General features: G+C 38.4%; 1 protein-coding gene across 15 annotated transcripts in view; it reads right to left on the reverse strand.

Moving 5' to 3' along the window:
- Nucleotides 1-2,794: 2,794 nt before the first annotated feature.
- SLC4A10 (solute carrier family 4 member 10) overlaps nt 2,795-17,769 on the reverse strand; it is a 329,883-nt gene continuing 314,908 nt past the window's right edge. For 7 of the 15 annotated variants that reach the window (XM_032637996.1, XM_032637988.1, XM_032638002.1 and 4 more), the window contains 4 exons: nt 13,488-13,555; nt 10,848-10,964; nt 9,973-10,011; nt 2,801-4,918 (listed from right to left, as the gene is read on the reverse strand). In XM_032637996.1, the coding sequence (XP_032493887.1) occupies nt 9,999-10,011; nt 10,848-10,964; nt 13,488-13,555 (198 nt within the window). In that variant the 3' untranslated portion in view covers nt 2,801-4,918; nt 9,973-9,998. Of the gene's footprint in view, nt 4,919-9,972; nt 10,012-10,847; nt 10,965-13,487; nt 13,556-17,769 lie in introns of all 15 variants that reach the window. The other 8 variants (XM_032637992.1, XM_032637994.1, XM_032637987.1 and 5 more) reach the window with 5 other exon arrangements.

Consider the following 17,769-nt stretch of genomic DNA (forward strand, 5'->3'; position numbering starts at 1 on the left):
AAGTTTGTCAGATTATTTAAAACACATGTATGGTGAAAAGTGTGACCCATCAAACAACAAAAACTCTAATTGCTCCAATTAGTTTCTCCTATCCAAAGTCATGATATTTGTGACTTGTGAGCAAAAATACTATTTCATTGAGTAGGTTTGGTTTCTAGTGTTAATCACAGAAAGATGAGTGACAAAGAAAATGTAGCATACTGAGAAGAAATATTACTCAACCCAATTCTGGTTGCATGAGCCAGAGTGACTGCCTGGTCAAGGAGGAAGGTGGCCACATCTTGCCTCCTGCTGGACAGTCAGTGCACTCCAGCCGAGGCTAGGCGGACGTGGGTTAGAATCTCAGCATCGACACTCACAGTGCGAAACGTTTTAAAGAACGTTGCTTAGCCTCTTTGAACCTCAGTTACTTAATTTGAAAGAGATACCAAAATACCTACCTCCCATACCTGTTGCATTGCTGTGGAGGTTTATACACCATGCCTGGTTTGATGATTCCATGGGTTACACCAGTTCTCCCCTTAGGCGTCTTGTGTCCGCAGGTTTTGGGCATATGAAGGTGCTCAGTAAGCTTTTGCTTTTGTTCCGATGCTGCCATGTCAGTGAGAATCCTTTCTGGATCCTTAATGATTCTTAATAAACTGAGAGGCCACATCTTCGATATATTTTACTTATGATTCTGTCTACAGCCTTTTGCTGGCTGAATAAACAGCAAAGCACAGAAAGAACTTGGCTCCGGAGAGTTACAAAGAAGGGATAAAACACTATCCTTACCTTTAAGGAGCTTATAAACAAATGGAAGAAATCTATGACTCTACACACGCTTGAAGGTAAAAGTACCTAGATCTAAAGCTAAGTCTATGGATGGATGAGATAAGTGGGATGAAAAGGTGAGCAGGCGGAGGGTGGTTTCTGGACTCATATGAGCCAGCCATTGGCTGAATTTTGTACTACACTTAGATTTCTTTAATCATCTCAGGATTACTGCTGATACCATGTTTTTCTGAACATTTTTGAAAAATACAAACCAAAACATTATATAAAGGAATGCTCTATGTGAAAGGATTTATCATAAAGTTCTTGTGCCTGTAGTTACTTACTAAGTACCTACAGAATATGCTTGAGCCTGTTTTGTTTCAATCATAATAAAAGTTTATAGGCCACTCAATGAGAGCTTGGTTTGAGTCTCTGAGAGTCATCCTGAGTACAGGATCCCTAAGGAAATAATTTCACTTTCCCCCCACTATGTTTTCTACCGTGCTGCCAGACTAATGTTTCCCAAAATGCATGCCTCTCCATTACTCAAAACTCTTAATGGATAAAGTTGAAATACCCTAACATAAAATTTAACATCATTTATAATGTCTCCAACTTGTATTCCTACCTTTTCATACAGGTCCCGACCACACTCCTAACACTCCACCATACTGGGCTCTCTGCTGGATTTAAAATATGTCATACATCACATATGTCAGGCTCTTGTTATACCACATATATTTACTTTCTATTTTATTTTTTCAATACTGACATGTTTGAGATCTTTGCAGTTCTTGGAGTAGGTTTCCTTCCCCATATCCATCCTAATTCATACACTACCTCTTATATAACATTTTCTTCAAACTTAGCCCTGCTCAAAATTCCATCCTTGAGTTACTCACTTTCATCATACAACCAACTCAGTACACATCACATTATGTTACAGGTATGTGTCTACCCTGCCCTTAGAAGCGAGGCTCACAGTCCTATTTTCAAAGTTCCAGCACAAAAAGTAGTGGCCATTACACCAATAGAAACTGTAATGAAGTGACAGCTGTGTCCGTGAGCTACAGTTTTCTAAGGAAAACACCGAAAGAGCTCTCTAAAAGTATTACGAGTAAGCCTTGAATATTGGGCTTCTCCAAGGGGACTGATTACAAGCAGATTTTCAAAGTAGATAGTTAGAGAATCATCATATTACCCAAATTACTCTCATAAAATGTTCAACTGGTTGTAATCTCATTTCATTGTATGAATATACAAGAGAGATATATTGGAAAATTTGGAGAGCAATATTGCAATTATAGTAAAATAGTCCCACACCCAGGAGCAAAGAGGCTAAATTTCAATAGAAACAGAGGTAGATCAGTGTAGGTTAAAAAAATAATGAGCCACACTTTTAAAAGCCAAGAAAAATCCTAAAAGATTTAGGGATTGTATTGAAATACAAGTTGCTAGTGGATCATCAGTGGAGACTTTCTATAAGGCTAAACGACACCAAGGAGATACTCAAATTATATTTAGGAGAAACTTCCCAATACTGAAGGCTGTTAAGTGATAGCAATTACAAAGTAAACTCATGAGTCAAGAGGAGAATACTAACCAGCACATTACAGTTCTGAGTGCAGTTACCTCCATAACATATTGCTAGATGGCTACAAAAGAATACTGGTCCCGTCTGATCTACTGTAACAAACAGGGAGGAGACAAATTTTAGAAAATGCTTTTCCCATGAGGGGTAAAAACCGAAGCCTAAGGAGTTCTAATAATGGGAAATCCTACTAAGGCTCTTAGACGCTTTTACTAGTCATGGGTACAATGTCCTCTGTATCTAAGTCACTGCTCTCCGGGAAACTGAAGAGGTACATCCTAATATAGCTCTCATCATAGTTTGTTCATACGGTTCAAATTGTTTGAATACTCTCGAAACGTCTACATCACCAAGTTTGCTTAACATCAGGGGTGTGTCTAAATTTAAATATTACGTTCAATCAAAATGTTCTACATTGATAAGGAAAAAAAGACAAAACACTTTGCATCACAATTTAAAATTTGCAAGGAAATTAGTTAGGATAAATATTTATTTCCACATAACATTTCTTAGTTGTGAAAAACACAATATCCTAGTCACATTTACACATTACTTAAACTTTGCAATAAATTACATTCAAGATATTCAGTAATTTTGACCAGGAATCTGAAATTAGGAGGAAATAGATAACACTACATTTTTCTTATATTTTATATGATTTCAAAATATTAAGATTAACATAGGGATAGCATTAAAATTCACACAAGAACAAAATGACTATAAAAATACTCAGAAATACAGAATTTCATTGGATATGAGTGCTTATTCAAATAGGTGATCATGTGAAGGTTTTAATTCACTATGATCATTTTAAACAGAACAATTATTAATATATTAAAACACTAGGAGGCTGCTTTTGGGACTGACTGGCATGTACAGCTAGTCTAAGTCATAAAACAATGGGAATGGTTACATGTAGTATCTGTATTATAAAATACACAAAGGCAATGCATTTGGCATGTAAAGTTTCTGTATTTTTCCTTGGCATTTATAAACACAGACTTCATTAACTACAAACTCTTCTTATATTTTTTAGGCTTATGTTCCATAAACGGAATGGCTCCTTGAAAGATTGTGAGGGGAATTTTACAGAAGGCATCAAAATGTTGAACCCGGTGGAGGCTTTGTTGTTTATTTCCTTCGTAAGCGTAATCACAAGAGGATTTGTTTTGGGTTTTTTTTTTTTCACTTTTCATGTACACTTATACTCAGAATATTAATTCATAGTTTGGAAAAGCCATAGGGCTCTGAATTATTGTAAAACTGGACACTGACGATTATAAGGCTGATGATCATTGGTAATTCTTAGGAAACAAGAGCACTATGAGATTTCATCTTTATTAATTCACATTCACTTGAAGTGAAACAAAATACTGTATTTTTAGTAATGCTCAAAAATTCTTAACTTTCCTTCCTCTTGTATAAACTTAGTAAAGATGGATTATTTCATATAGACTGAAATATCTACAGAAGCTTCTCAAACAGAATCTGAAATTTTCATTTAAAAGATTATTTTTCTACAGCATGCATTTAATTAAAATGTGGAAAAGAGCTCTGCGGAAGAAAAAATGACAATTGGAGACCTATCAGTCTAACATTAGAACATGATTCAGAGCAGCATTAAGCAGTTCATGACCTTTAGCAGTGGAATAACTGTACAGGAGTGGAATTTCATGTACAATAACTCACCATGTGGCATTCCACAAGTATGTATATAATAGGTTTATTTGGAAAACACTTGTGGTCAATGGGAGGTAAATTTAACAGCATATTTCTGATAAAGGTTTCTATTGAAAATCTCACAAAACCTACAAAGTTTTTCTGAAGCGTTTCATACAAGCCTAGTATTTGATCATGTAATCACAGCCTGAATATTAAGCAAATACTACTTGACTCTTTGCATTAGTATCTGATTCGTTTAAACAAGTTGTGAATAGGTTTCCATATATATTTTTCAAAATGACTTTAAGTTTTAGTTACATACAAATTCTTAAGTATTAAATGTATCATATTAAATCAAGGAAATGCATAAATACAATTATTAAAAATGCTTTCAAACTAACTTTTCGATTTGGGTCTTTTGAAATAAGTCACTAATGCTAAGCTATAAAAAATAAAAAGAAGTAAGACTACCTTTCAAAATTCTTCTAAATGAAATTATCAGGTATCTTCAGGTCTCTAAGTAGGAAAATACAAACTAGGTAATATGACTTATCTTTAAGAAAGCTATTGCTCTCGTAAAACTGACAATGAGAATCTAGTGTTTACAAATGTCTAAAATACAGCAAGGAACAGAGATTCTTGCATTAGCTATTGTATATGCTCACAAGGGTGTCTCACCGTTCAGAAGTTTAAACACAGAAATGAAACGAGTATTGCACTACTTACAGTATGAAGGTGGGTTTGGGATGAAAGACAGAATTTATAATACATGATCAAAGCAGTTTTATGAATAATTGTGGCACTCCTCTCATATATATGTAAAAAATAAATTGAAGATCAAGTCATAGACAAGTCTCCCTGTCAACACCTTTCCCTGAGTCAGCTTTCTTCTCTTTTCGGCTTTCAATGCTACAGAGGAAAAAGGAGAAATGTATTATTTCAATCCAGCATGGCTACTGGGAGGTCTGCTGGTTCAGACACAAAACCCATCAACCCCAAAGCACCACAAGGGCCCTTAGGCATTGCTCTTTCATGCTGCAAAGCATAGATAGATAGCAGCAATTAAAATCCTCTGCACTCAGTGAGACAGAAACCAAGAACTGCAGAAAAAGGGAAATTCAAGAAACAAAAACTAAAAAACAAAAACCAGACATTTTAAGAACAGTACCCAAAGCATGCAAGATTAATACCATGGTCCTCATTTGTGCAAATGAATCACTGATGATTGTTGAATATGCCATTCATGCCCCTGTCTTAAGATAGCACTGACACTATGAATGACATAAACAAGATGGATGTCGCAGTAGGTATTTCTGGGCCCGGCTGCAAGTGGCGCATCCTTTGTGCACAGACTGGATTCTGATCTTTGGTGAGAACTGCGTTATCGTCCAGAGGACAGACACGCTTCTGCTGGTCGGGATGACCCGGTCACCCCGCACACTGCCCTCTAAACATCTGTGCCGTCTCTTCACAGACAAACCCTCCTCCTGTCCATCAGAGGAAGCATGTTTCACCCCACTCCTTCCAGAATAAACTCATTCCCAAGTGGCTTCTGTTTTAACTGTTCTCCAATTAATTAATCAATGGGCAAACTGGTAATGTGACTCTATCATTTTTTTAAAAATATTTTTCCGATGTTCACTTTTCCTACTCTCATTGACAATTTTCACGCGAAATTCAAATAATGCGCTGACACGCATGAAGCTCACACCAAGAGTACATGCATGCTCCCGAGGGGCAGCTATGCTCCCTCCCGGCCACGTCTGGCGCGGGCCAAGACGAACGCTGAAGCCCCTCCCGGGCCCCTGCTGCCGCCGACTAGAGGGCAACCCACACCCGGCCGCTGGGGCCCTGAGCTGCAAGAACCCACACATTTTTACTGTTAGCTTTGGCTCTTAATATAACTATGAAATAGTTGATGGTGGGGAAACCCTTGGTTTTATATAACTCTTCTCCAAATAGGAAAGGGACAGTTAAAGCCCCCTTTTTCCTACAGGACCTCCTGTGCAGCTTTCGTAGTGGTCAATAACTTAGACACATTCTAAGAGTGTGTTTTTTAAATTGTTTTTCCTCCAATTCAAGCTAGAAACAGCCCTTCTCAGTTGTCACCACCACCCGGCGCCATCAGGTAAGAAGTGCCGGAGCTTCTGCCATCTCTGGCGCGCCGCCAGCACTGAGAGCTGGTGTGAGCGGGTGTCGACGGCACCCGGGTTTGTGCCTGCCACACTTCTCAGCACACAGTACTTACGGGTCAGAGCAAAGCGACTTTTCCTCTTTTCTGTTCTCCTTCCATGAGAAGAGATAACAGTGTGCACATGATGTGCTGAGAGGCTTAACTGTATTTTTAACTCCTCTATCTGCATGACTCACTTTCTTCTACTTTAAGTTCCTTTCAGATGACAAGTGTCTGCTACGTTACTTTCCAAATTTTTTCCCTGGGTGCTACCTGGCTCCCAGTGTCTTCTGCCAAACAAAGCCAATGAGAAAAGGCAGCGGCGGCAGGTGGAGGAAGCCCTGGGCTTGGAGTCGGAAGATGACCTTCAGCTTCAGGAAGCTAAGAATGAGCTGTGTGACCCTGGACTAGTTGTCTAATTTCTCTGGGGCTTGGTTTCCTCATCTGTACATTAGTTTTGGACTAAATGGCCTCTAAATTTTCTTGCAGCTTGAATGTCAGATTTCTGAGGCTGGTAGTCTCAATTCCAATGAGCTCTAACTTTTGAAAGATAGAAAAGCACGTTCTATCTGTAGGAGACTGTGGGGACGGAGACATACTGGTCTCTACACATGCACAGTTCCTGTGTGCACAATGCTCCATAACCTTTCCATGAGTGAGCAAATTCCCAGTGACACTATTAGCCACCAGGCAGTGAAAAAGAAAAAGCGATTCAGAAAGTCAGTATCATTCACAGACAAGCTTCCTCCCGATGTTCTACTTTGGTCATACTGGTTGTTTAGTTCCAAAACAATAACCAATTAAATGATGGGGCTTTTTTTTTCCCCCTCTTTAAAACCAGTGGTTCTGGTATCAGATCAGATTGCAGCAGTGAAGCAGAAATTTTATAACCAGCTCAAGACGTCTATGAAAAAATATTACTGACTTGAATCTTCTCAGTGCATGGCTATTACTCTCTTTATTCCCTGTTACATTCGTTTTCAGGATGCCAATCAATTCTAAACTTCCATTGTAATCAATATATTATATCAATATATATTTCTTAAATGTATATCATATCTATTACTTGCTACTACAATAAACAAATATTGCATATCTATTATACACCAGGTACTTTGTAAGGACCAAGGGACACAAGATGGATGAGACAAAACATAAAGAAGTAATATTTCAAGAGAGGGCAAAATGTGACCCACTACCTTCATGCTGCCAGGCACTCTATGAAACTGTTATTTGTCAATGACACCATAGTAGTTGATATACACAACATTTACCAAGCAGTCATGAGAGGGCTGAGGCCTAGGAAATTAGAGCAAAGAAGCATCCAGCATGGAAGGGGGCGGGGGTGTGGGGACAGGAGAGCAGGGGCAGAGTCTCTAGACCCTAGCCTCTGCCACCAAGGCAAAGCCAAGTGCTGCCAAATACCTGCCCAAGAAATGCTGGTCTTGGGTGTCAGCGTATCACAGCAGTTGCTCACCTACTCTGATGCGACGTGGTTTTTAATGTGACCTATTTCTGTCAATTCATTTAAATAAGCTGTGGAGGAGCTTGTCCCATGCATGTATAGTGCTGTTGAACTAGGATCAAATTAGACATCCTGCAGATGTGGTAAAGCCTGCAGTCAGTTCTTAGATCCTTCTTTCAGTTAAGCTGGGTAAATTTTTTATTTTTTATTTTTTTCTTTGCGGTACGCGGGCCTCTCACTGCTGTGGCCTCTCCCGTTGCGGAGCACAGGCTCCGGACGCGCAGGCTCAGCGGCCATGGCTCACGGGTCCAGCCGCTCCGCGGCATGTGGGATCTTCCCGGACCGGGGCACGAACCCGTGTCCCCTGCATCGGCAGGCGGACCCCCAACCACTGCGCCACCAGGGAAGCCCTAAGCTGGGTAAATTTTTTTGGACAACATAAAGCGAATGAAATAATGGAGAAAATATAACTGCTATTCCAAATTCCACTCAGAAAAGGTATCTAGGCTTCTCTGATAGGCATTAGGGCCTATAGTGGGGGATAAGATGAAAACACCTAGCGGTGGGGTGTCAGAGACTGCTGGGAAGCCATCTGAGGTCTCGAGAGAGAGAGACCCTGAGAACCTGGTCTTTAGGGCGTTTTTTGCCAATGGACACGCTAGCAGGTATAGCATTTTTACAGTTCCTGGTCATCACACTTCAATGCCTTCAACAGATACCAAGAGAAAGCAGTGGCTTGAGGAGAGTGTTGCTGTTGTTAGTATTGGTGGCTTTAGGAGTTCTGGAAGCCACATTCTTTCTGCCAGTTTCCTCTGTTATGAAGAAGAAAGACTAACCGAGAGATATTTTTCCCGTGGAAAGCTACAGATTTTATCACACTTAAAAGTAAAGAAAACTGGGTAAACTTTCATTCCACAATAGTTTTGAATCTCATGTTAGTGGGAACATAGGTTCAAAGAATAAGAAAAAAGTGGTTATATGAAAATATAAAGGGTGATCTATTTAAAGTTGCATCTGCTTTTAGGCACACTACATTGTTCACTAGAATTAGTCTACTGTGAGAAGTAATCTGACACATATTTTAAACAATTGAGTTTTTCTGGTGAAAAGCATCACTTGACTTATTTACTTTAAGGAGTACCTAAAATATCATGACATAAAACTCTTGCTTGAACCAAAGAAAAATAGAGAAAGAGTTTTCACTATGGATCTGTAGAGTACAGGAAGAAAAGCAATCTCTAAGTCTGATTGTCTCAAACTCTACACATATTCTCATAGCTGGCATTTTATTTTGAGCTCGTAAACCTAGAGTTCACATTTTTAAAAATCAGAGAAATGCCATATTTTTAATGAGAAAGGGTCCACAAGTATATATTTCAATAGGTTTGAGAAACTGCCCTTCTCATGACTGATTTTCTTCCAAGACGTCTAGCAAATCAGAGCTACTGTGAGGATGACTCTATCAGACTGTGGCAGGGATCTTTGGGAAAAGAAGATAAAGCACGTTTTAGAATAAAATATTACTTCTGCTTGAGCCAAGCAAAGAAATACATGAAGATTTTAAAGCCTTGTTAAAAGACAGAAAATATCAACCAAAAGTCTTTGAGAGAGCCTGTTGAGTAACTTACATTAACCTCCTTTTGGAGCGAGTGGTGGAGGTATTTGAAGGAGAGAAAGAGAGGGAGAGGGGGAGAAGAGGGAGAAGGAGAGAAAGAGAGAGAGAACATGAAGTAATCCCCCAGCTTTATGGGGTGAAGACTCCTAGACTCTCTGCACATCCACTGCTGGTGTTGTTTATGCTGTTTAAGATAGATATGACACTGAAGCAGCATGCCATTTTGGGGTGACAAAAACCATCCATAAGAGATATCCTCTAAGTCTAATATCGCCTCTTTTTCTAACCCATGTTTCCAGATAGTTCTCATGAAGATAAAGCTTGCAGTTTTGGAAGCATGGTGGTGCATAAATGGAAGTTCCCAGCTTTGCAATTTCTTAATTCAAGGGATAAATTTTCTTTTTCAAATATAGAAATTTGATGTTATTATTAAATACAGTTCTAAGAGGTTTGTTGATTTATATATGATGCATTTGTATAAGTCACGTGGGGAAAAATGTTTACTCAAGTTTCAAACCCTCTTAAAGAGCTGAGCGGTTATAGGAACACTGTAAACACTCAGTGTTACACTGGATCTAAACCCAAGACTCTCCACGCCTTTTGCCTCCCCAAAACTCGCACAAAGAACATAGGCTGACCAGGTTTCTAGAAGACACCATTTAACAAAAGGAAATGCAACCAAGGAATAGGTTTGAGGGAAAGGGTCTTACCTTTGGGGAATCAGCTTCTAGAGTGATTAGGAAGGGGAGCTTATGACAAAAATGTAATATAAAAATTAAGTAGAAAAAGTTAATTTAAGGTCATGAAAATAAAGGAAATTAATAATTAAACACTGTCCCAAATCCCTCAATCACTCTTTAATAAGAAGAAATATCGGCATAATACAGAGATTTCCTTCAGATCAACATCTAAGAAGACTGGATGGTTTGAACTCTTATTTATAAATTCTGGAAAATGCAGTTGGAAATCCTGCGATGACTCTTGATATTTAAGGACACACTCTTCCCACCTCATGCATTTAAAACTATCATCCACAACTGCAGGAGTTGTTTGTAATGTTTGCATACAGAGAAGAAAAAGTGGATAAAACTTTCTGAAACTGAAAGTTTTGGGGTAAAAAGGTTAGGGAAGGTTTTTCAGGGGGTTGGAATAAGGGACTGGAAATAATCTAAATACAAAATTACCATTGCATGTGCCATATGGGTTTTACAAAGGACAACAGGAGAATGAAAAACGTGGTCAGACATCTAAGGGGGTCCTGAGAAGTGGGTGATGAGGGAATACACTAAAATCCTACTGCAAAAGAGTATGCTAAAATGAATGTCCAAAAATGTCCTGCATTGGGACTCATTTATAGCACCATTTCTCCCCACTGTCATAGTTTTGGAGTGAGCTTTAATTTTGAAAGGGAGATGTTGAAATCATACCAACAGATGTGATAATTGCGATTTCTATCCACTTTTAAAAGAATTTTCTGAAAGATTTTAGATCTAAGTTCAATGGAGACCAATGCTATTCTTTTAACGGATTCATGTCATTAAATGACTGGAATCATTATAAATTCACATTATTTTAGAATTCAAACCTTTTAGAAGGAAAGCTTGACTCCTTATCTTTTGAGTTATCGGCAGTAATCAGAAGGTTCCTCCACAAGGCAGTCTTTGACATTTCATCAGAAATATTGATCACAGATGGATCATCTCTAGATAGGAGTTTACCCAAAATGAAACAATAAACATTAAATAAGAAACTGCAGTTATCTAGCGATAGACGCTAAATATAGGACAGTCTTATGCCTCTGTACAGTATTTTTGATAATTAAAAATTAAGTATTAAATAGTTCTCTCCCAAAAAACGATGAAGAATAAAAATCTAAATGAAAGATTCTAGTTACATAGAAACTGGTTTGGGGTACAGTTTTCCTAATCCATTTCAAATGACAGAGTTTAGGTTCTGCATGTTCATTGCTGGGCCTCTTGCCTCTACATTCATAGTCCAGTAGAGCTCTTCACCCCTCTGCTCAGACTCGACAGTGGCTCCCACCCACTCAAAGTAAAAGCCCAGTGGATGGGCTGTAAGGCCCTGTCCCTACCCTTACCCTCTAACTTCACCTTCTGCTATTACACCCCTGGCTCCTTCCTCTCCAGCCACAATGCAATGACCTCCTGACTGTCCTGGGACACTACAGGCTTTCTGCTCCCTCAGGGCCTTGTACTTGCTCTTCCCTCTGCCTATAACGTTCCTTTACGTGGTATAACCCTTTCCTTCCTTAGTTCAAATGTCACCTGCTCAGATAGGTCTTTGCTGACTGCTCCATTTAAAATTTCTGTTTCCATCGTCTCATAGCAACCTCATCCCTCTTTTTTGCTTTAAGATTTTGTTGCACTTTTCACCATTTGAAATACTGTATTACATGACTTGTTCATTTGTTTATTTCCTGTCTCCCCCCACCTCTACTCTACTTGAATATAAGCTTCACGAGAACAAGAATTCTTGCCCATTAGTCCACTGCTGTTCCCCCACGACCTAGACAGAGCCTGGCACTTGGTATCCACTCGATAAATATTCATTGAATAAATGAAGGCAGCCTGTGTATTTGACAGAGGTTTTTCCAAATGACTGGGGGAGCCTGTAATATCAGGGCCTGTACTATGCTGCATGCAGTTTTTACATTTTAAAACTGCACCAATTATAGGTGCCATTTAGAACTCTCTAAAACATTCCCAGGGCTAGAAAGGCAACCAAATATCAACAGAGATAAAACACGGGCCAAGTCAAAGAAAGTTTCATTGGGTGAGAAATCAGCGCTCTTCTTACCACACGTAAAAAAAGATTCTCTGCTGTGGAAAAAGTCATGTTCTACAGAAATTCTAAGCTGACCTCACATGCCGCTCATTGTGGACATTCACAAGAGGGCAACAGATTCAATTTTTAAGAGGAACACTGAGAGTCTGAAGCAAAACAGGTCTCACAGGCTCCTTCCTTGCCCAATCTGGACATGTGTTCTTTAATACCTCTAATTCATCCAGCCCTTGGTAACTCAAAGCATGAAATCAACTAGTTTCCAAAAGAGCGTCATGTAGAATATAAGTTTTTCATGATATTATGTGAAAAAGACTCTTGTGAGCAAAAGAGTTTAGAAAATGCTGGATACAACAAAGTTAAACTTTTTTTTTTTAATGCCAGTACTAGAGTCTTTAATGTGCCAATGTGCATTGTGAATCTCTAAATTAAAATGTGGTATGGAACATTTTTCAGACTAATTAAACCACAAAATCCTTTTAAGAGGGGTGCCACAAGAGACTAGGTAGATTTCTACAGAATCCAGTTGGGAATATGCTGATTCAACTAAACAATCAACAGGATTTTAAAATTTAAATATTGTAAAAAAAAAAAAACAAGAAAGAGAGAGAGAAAGAAAGGAAAAATGCCTTCTAGACTTGTGCTCACTCTTAAGTGGTAGATGATAATTATATTTTTCAAATCTAGGGAATATAGTCTTACAGTCAGACCCTGAAGATCCACTCCTATTTTTTAACACTATGAAAAATCTCCTCCTCAGACAAACGTCTTCTATGCTTTTTTACTGGTATGGCCCTATATTATCCTTAAGCACTTTGAGATCATATACATAATTTTTTGCCAAATACTTTCAAAAGTTTTATTATAACTTAGAGGAGTCTGCTTTTTTCTCTTTTTGCTCTGTCTTTGTGCATAAAGAAGATTAGCACAATCTTCTTTATGGAGAGTGACATAAATATTTCCTAAAACGACGTATCACTGAATCCTTCAATTCAGGAAATGGCTTATCTCTTTGGAAGTGTCTTTTTGAAGGGGTAAACGCTGTTTTTCCCCAAGTTCATTTACATGTGATGAATTCAGTAAATACCTAGCTCACTTATCCCAGAATTGAATCTTGACCTGTCTTCAGGTACTACTTTCACAGAATATGAAAGAGAGCTTTCGTATTCACTATAAAACAGGAGAAGACTTCAGACAACAGCTCCCTGCCTCGCTTCATTTTAAGCAACTTGGCTATAGTCAGCGTCTAGTGGCAGAACTTAGTACTGGGACAGGGTAATCTAACACCTAGTTTCAGTTCTTTCTACTCTAACATAACGTCAACAAGCCTCTATAGTAATCCACACATACGAAATTCTTCAGTAGAGTGTATAACAACACATTCCAGTACTCATATTGGTGTGTTCTTACATTTATATCTTACCTATAGTGCCCCTCCAATGGGAGTTGTACTGTGCCCTCATCTTCCATAGCCAGCATACTTTGTTCTTCCTGGCAAGATAAATGTAAAATATACAAAGTGAACCCGATGAGTCTCCACTTTACATTAAAGAAGAAACAGAGATTAATGGTTCACTATCTCATTAACCTCAGAACCTTCCACTTTGTTTGCATTTATTAATGCTAGCACGGGTCTTTTCAATAAAGCATCAGCTACCGAGAACATAAGTAATTAATGAGTCTTATACCACAAAGTAATTTAAATGCTAACAATAACCTCCCTCATGTCACTCAATGTAAAACATGGATATTTTCCAAGAAGATTTTTTTTTAAATAATCTAAATTTTACAAGGACAAACATATGGGTAATGTAATCGTTTTCATTGTTGAAATTACATTCCCAGAATGCTCTGTTAGAAAGGAATGAGAGATGTATTTAGGGCAGTGGTTTTCAAACTTTAGTTTATATCAGAATCACCTGGAGGGGTTATTAAAAATACAGATTACTGGGCCGCACCTGCAGAGTCTGATTCTGTCGGTTTGGAGCAGGGCCCAAGTAACACATCTAACAAGTTTCCAGGTGATGCTGATTTTGCTGGTCCGAAGACAGTAGTTTGAGACTTGGAAATAGACAGTAGAAGATATCTTTCTCTATGGACCAAAACACAGGAGTGCTTTCCACTTAGACTCATCGTAAGCTTTTGTTTTAGGCCTCAGATTTCTTCTTACAATGACAATATTCCACCCTCCCCCAAAGGATGGTAATTCTTCATACATTCGCTTCTTCATATATAATGTTTTAAGAGTATATCTTTGGGATGAAGGTAATCTTATGTAGCACTGAAATGTCCTGGTTTAGTTTTCAATAATGTTATAGTTAACCTTTTTCCATGTACCAAAAAGTAAACACAGTTATCTCCAGATTATAGCTCCTGTTTAATGCATTTATTTTCAAGTGGGTCAATTAGGAATATTCAAGTTTAGAGAACTATTTGGGGCCATTTAAAAATGTTAGAATTATTGGCTCTAATTCCAGAACTGGAATTTTAAGTTGTGTAGAGATGAAGGGCTAGGTGACTTTCCTGACCAAATGGGAACTGAAGACAGAAAACAGGGAAGGCCCTGGAGCCTCATTGCTTTCTCTTTCAATAGCTTAGCAGTAGCTTGGCTGGTCTAAATCAGGTCCCAGAAACACATGACCTTTGGCTGATGTCATTATTCCTGGCATGCAAGACTGTTCCTAGGGTCCTCAACTTGCATGCTGCCTAGTCTAAAGAACCATTGCCATATTTCTTGTTACTGAAAGAAACAGTGTTTTCTACAGTCTCTTCAGCTAACCTAAGAATATATAACGTAATGTGTGGGCAGGTCTTGTTTTTACTTTTGAAGGGCTCTCCCTACACATCCGACCTGTGACTAAGGCAGGCGCCCCTCTGCTGGGACCTTAGCCATGCTGCATACAGAATATCTATGCTCAGCCTATGCTGTGAATAATGGAGAGGCCAGGGGACTGTATGAGATCTGCTACTTCTCTGCTTATAAACTACACCCCCCGCCCAAACACAGTGTTATATTTATACTCTGCAGTGCTATGGGCATGTGTCTGTTACCCCTTTGCATTACAGGAATTCATTCTATTCTCTTTCCCTGTTATTTTTCAAGGAAAATTTTTCTTTTAAGACCTCTCAGATGTACATTATTTCTTATATATTATGCCTATTCCCCATGCTATTTGGAGATACCATTAGTACTAATCCATGGTGAGTAGACAGTATCATTGGTCTGAAATTAAGCATTTGAGCAGAGCTAATCTGTAGTCTAAAATGATGCATGCCTTGCAAATGGGTTAGTCTCTATATATGGAAATAATACATGTGCCATATTAATTTATATGCACATCATTGAGGCCATGGGCAGAACATATGTATCCTTTCAGGAAGAAAAGGTTATCTTAATGCACATGGAAGAACATAAAGAGAAAATATTCAGCAACCCCAAACGTTATTTAAGTAAAACCAAATACAAACAAAATGTAATTCTTTCCTTGGTTGTCCACTGAAAGGTAAGCTTGGTATGTAGTATCTTTTCTGACCAACTTGGAATAAAATGTCAAGAAGTCGGGTAGAAAAGGTTTAATAAAGAGTAAACTTCAAAAAAAGCTGAAGAGAAGAATGGTGCCATCAGTGCTTAGGTTACCTGGCAGCAGAAAACTAAGGCTCGAGATTCAATCTAACAGCAAAAAATTGGACCAAAGCTTTGGGAACAATTTTGGTTTTTTCCTCAGATGATTTTCCACTTTTCTCTCAAATTGCTTTCAATAATTATTTTGCACTCTGTGGCTTGTTAGCATGTGTGGGCTTTATACTAGTCATAATTCTATCCAAACAAAAACTCATCACCTCTAAAGATAGCATTTCCAAGCCATGCTTATCTGAAGAGAAGGGTGGCAGAGCAGCCGCTGCCTTCAGTGCCAGAAGGAAGCTGGGTGGGCCCCAGAGCTCGGGGATAGAGGGCCGGCTGCATCCTAGGCAGCACTGTGAGGAAGCCAAAAATTGAGACTTTCTGGGGAGGAGCAGTCAAACCAGGCACCAGCCGTCATGACAATCACAACCTAGTTTATCTCAATCATACAGGAAAAGAGAGAGAAAGCAAAAAAGCTTACTGGGTATCCTTCACTTTATAAGTCTGAAGTATCCTAAAATGAGTTCCATTCAGCATTTCATTTACACAGTGTCCATCAAAAAATATGCTGAGCTCTACAACATGGAGATTTTACAAAGGATGATGATAAAAATTTACCCAAGAGCACCTGAGGGGTTTTGCCAATTTGACTAGAGGAATGTCCATATTCTGATTTGAACACCGTCTTTTAATTGAGAGGGCCAAAGCATTGTTCGGATACTAAATAAGTGAAGGACAGTTAATGCTATATCCAGAAAAAGGCAGAAAAATAGAGGCTTAAAAACAAATCTATTCAATAGCACTCAAACATTTACTGAGCATGTATTATGTGCTAGGCACACAGTGAACAAAAAGAATAATCCAGGAGCTATTCATGAATCCATTCAGCAAATACGTATTAAGCATGATCTTCAAGACAGGTAATCTGCTAGGTACTGGGTATACAACAATGAAAAGAAAGCCATAAACCCTACTCTCAGAAGATGAGAAGGATAGGACCAGAGGCAGTGGTATCTGGGCCAGTCTTATCTGATCAGTTTGGTAATAGAAAGGAAGAAATTTAGGTGGGAAGAAACAATATGGGTCAAGGATAAAAGGTAGGAATAAATAGGACGTGTCTGCACGACAATGAACAACTAGCCTGGCTGGGGCCAAAGGCCTGTGCTGAGTAGAAAAGGAAAATAAAATCAGGGTTAAATCGTGGTGTGCTTTGATGAATAAGATCTTATATATAAAATTACATCATGAATCTGAATTATAGTTTGTGATAGTGTAAAAGATACAATTCATGTATTATGATACCTAACAAATGCTCTACCTAGTGAAATAGGTAACATCTGTTACTGTATCCATTTCTCATGTAAAGTCTGTATCTATGTAGGAGCCCTCAAATAGCTCAAAGTACAAACAACAGCAGCACAGAGCCAATGTTCATAAAGATGTCTATCGTATTAGACAGAGAAAACATTCAGCAGTTTTAGAATTCATAGATCTTAAAAAACGGAAGGGACTTCCGTTACTAATTACTAATAGAATTACTAATTACTGATAGAATAGATAATGCTACAATTACTAATAGAATAGATAATGCTACAAGCATCACACATACACACACACACACATATACATACACACTTATAATAATTTGTAAACCATAAAACTTTATATTTATAAGAGGTATTCCTTAAAATTTCCAATATGTAGAAGAGCCAATACATACAACAACTCACTTTAACAATGAAAACTGAAAAAAAATAGGGAGGAGGAGTAGTCTATACAGAATTCATGGATGCAACATGTTTTTTCATCAGAATATTTGATTCAGTTTCTCTAATTGACTTATCTAAATTGTTATAAAATACAATAATTCTTGGATTTAGAAGACTATATTCTGGTGATGTAAAGTCTGTGGGTTTAGGAAAGGTCTTGCCTTAAATTTTAGCACACCTCAGAATCACCTGGAGGTCTTGTTAACACAGAATCTGGCCCTATCTCCAGAGTTTTGACTCAGTAGGTTTAGAATTCAGATTGTAGCAAGTTGACAGGTGTTGGCTGATACGGCAGAGGTCATGGGACTACACTT

The sequence above is a fragment of the Phocoena sinus genome, chromosome 7 (assembly GCF_008692025.1).
Source record: "Phocoena sinus isolate mPhoSin1 chromosome 7, mPhoSin1.pri, whole genome shotgun sequence".
NCBI lineage: Eukaryota > Metazoa > Chordata > Mammalia > Artiodactyla > Phocoenidae > Phocoena > Phocoena sinus.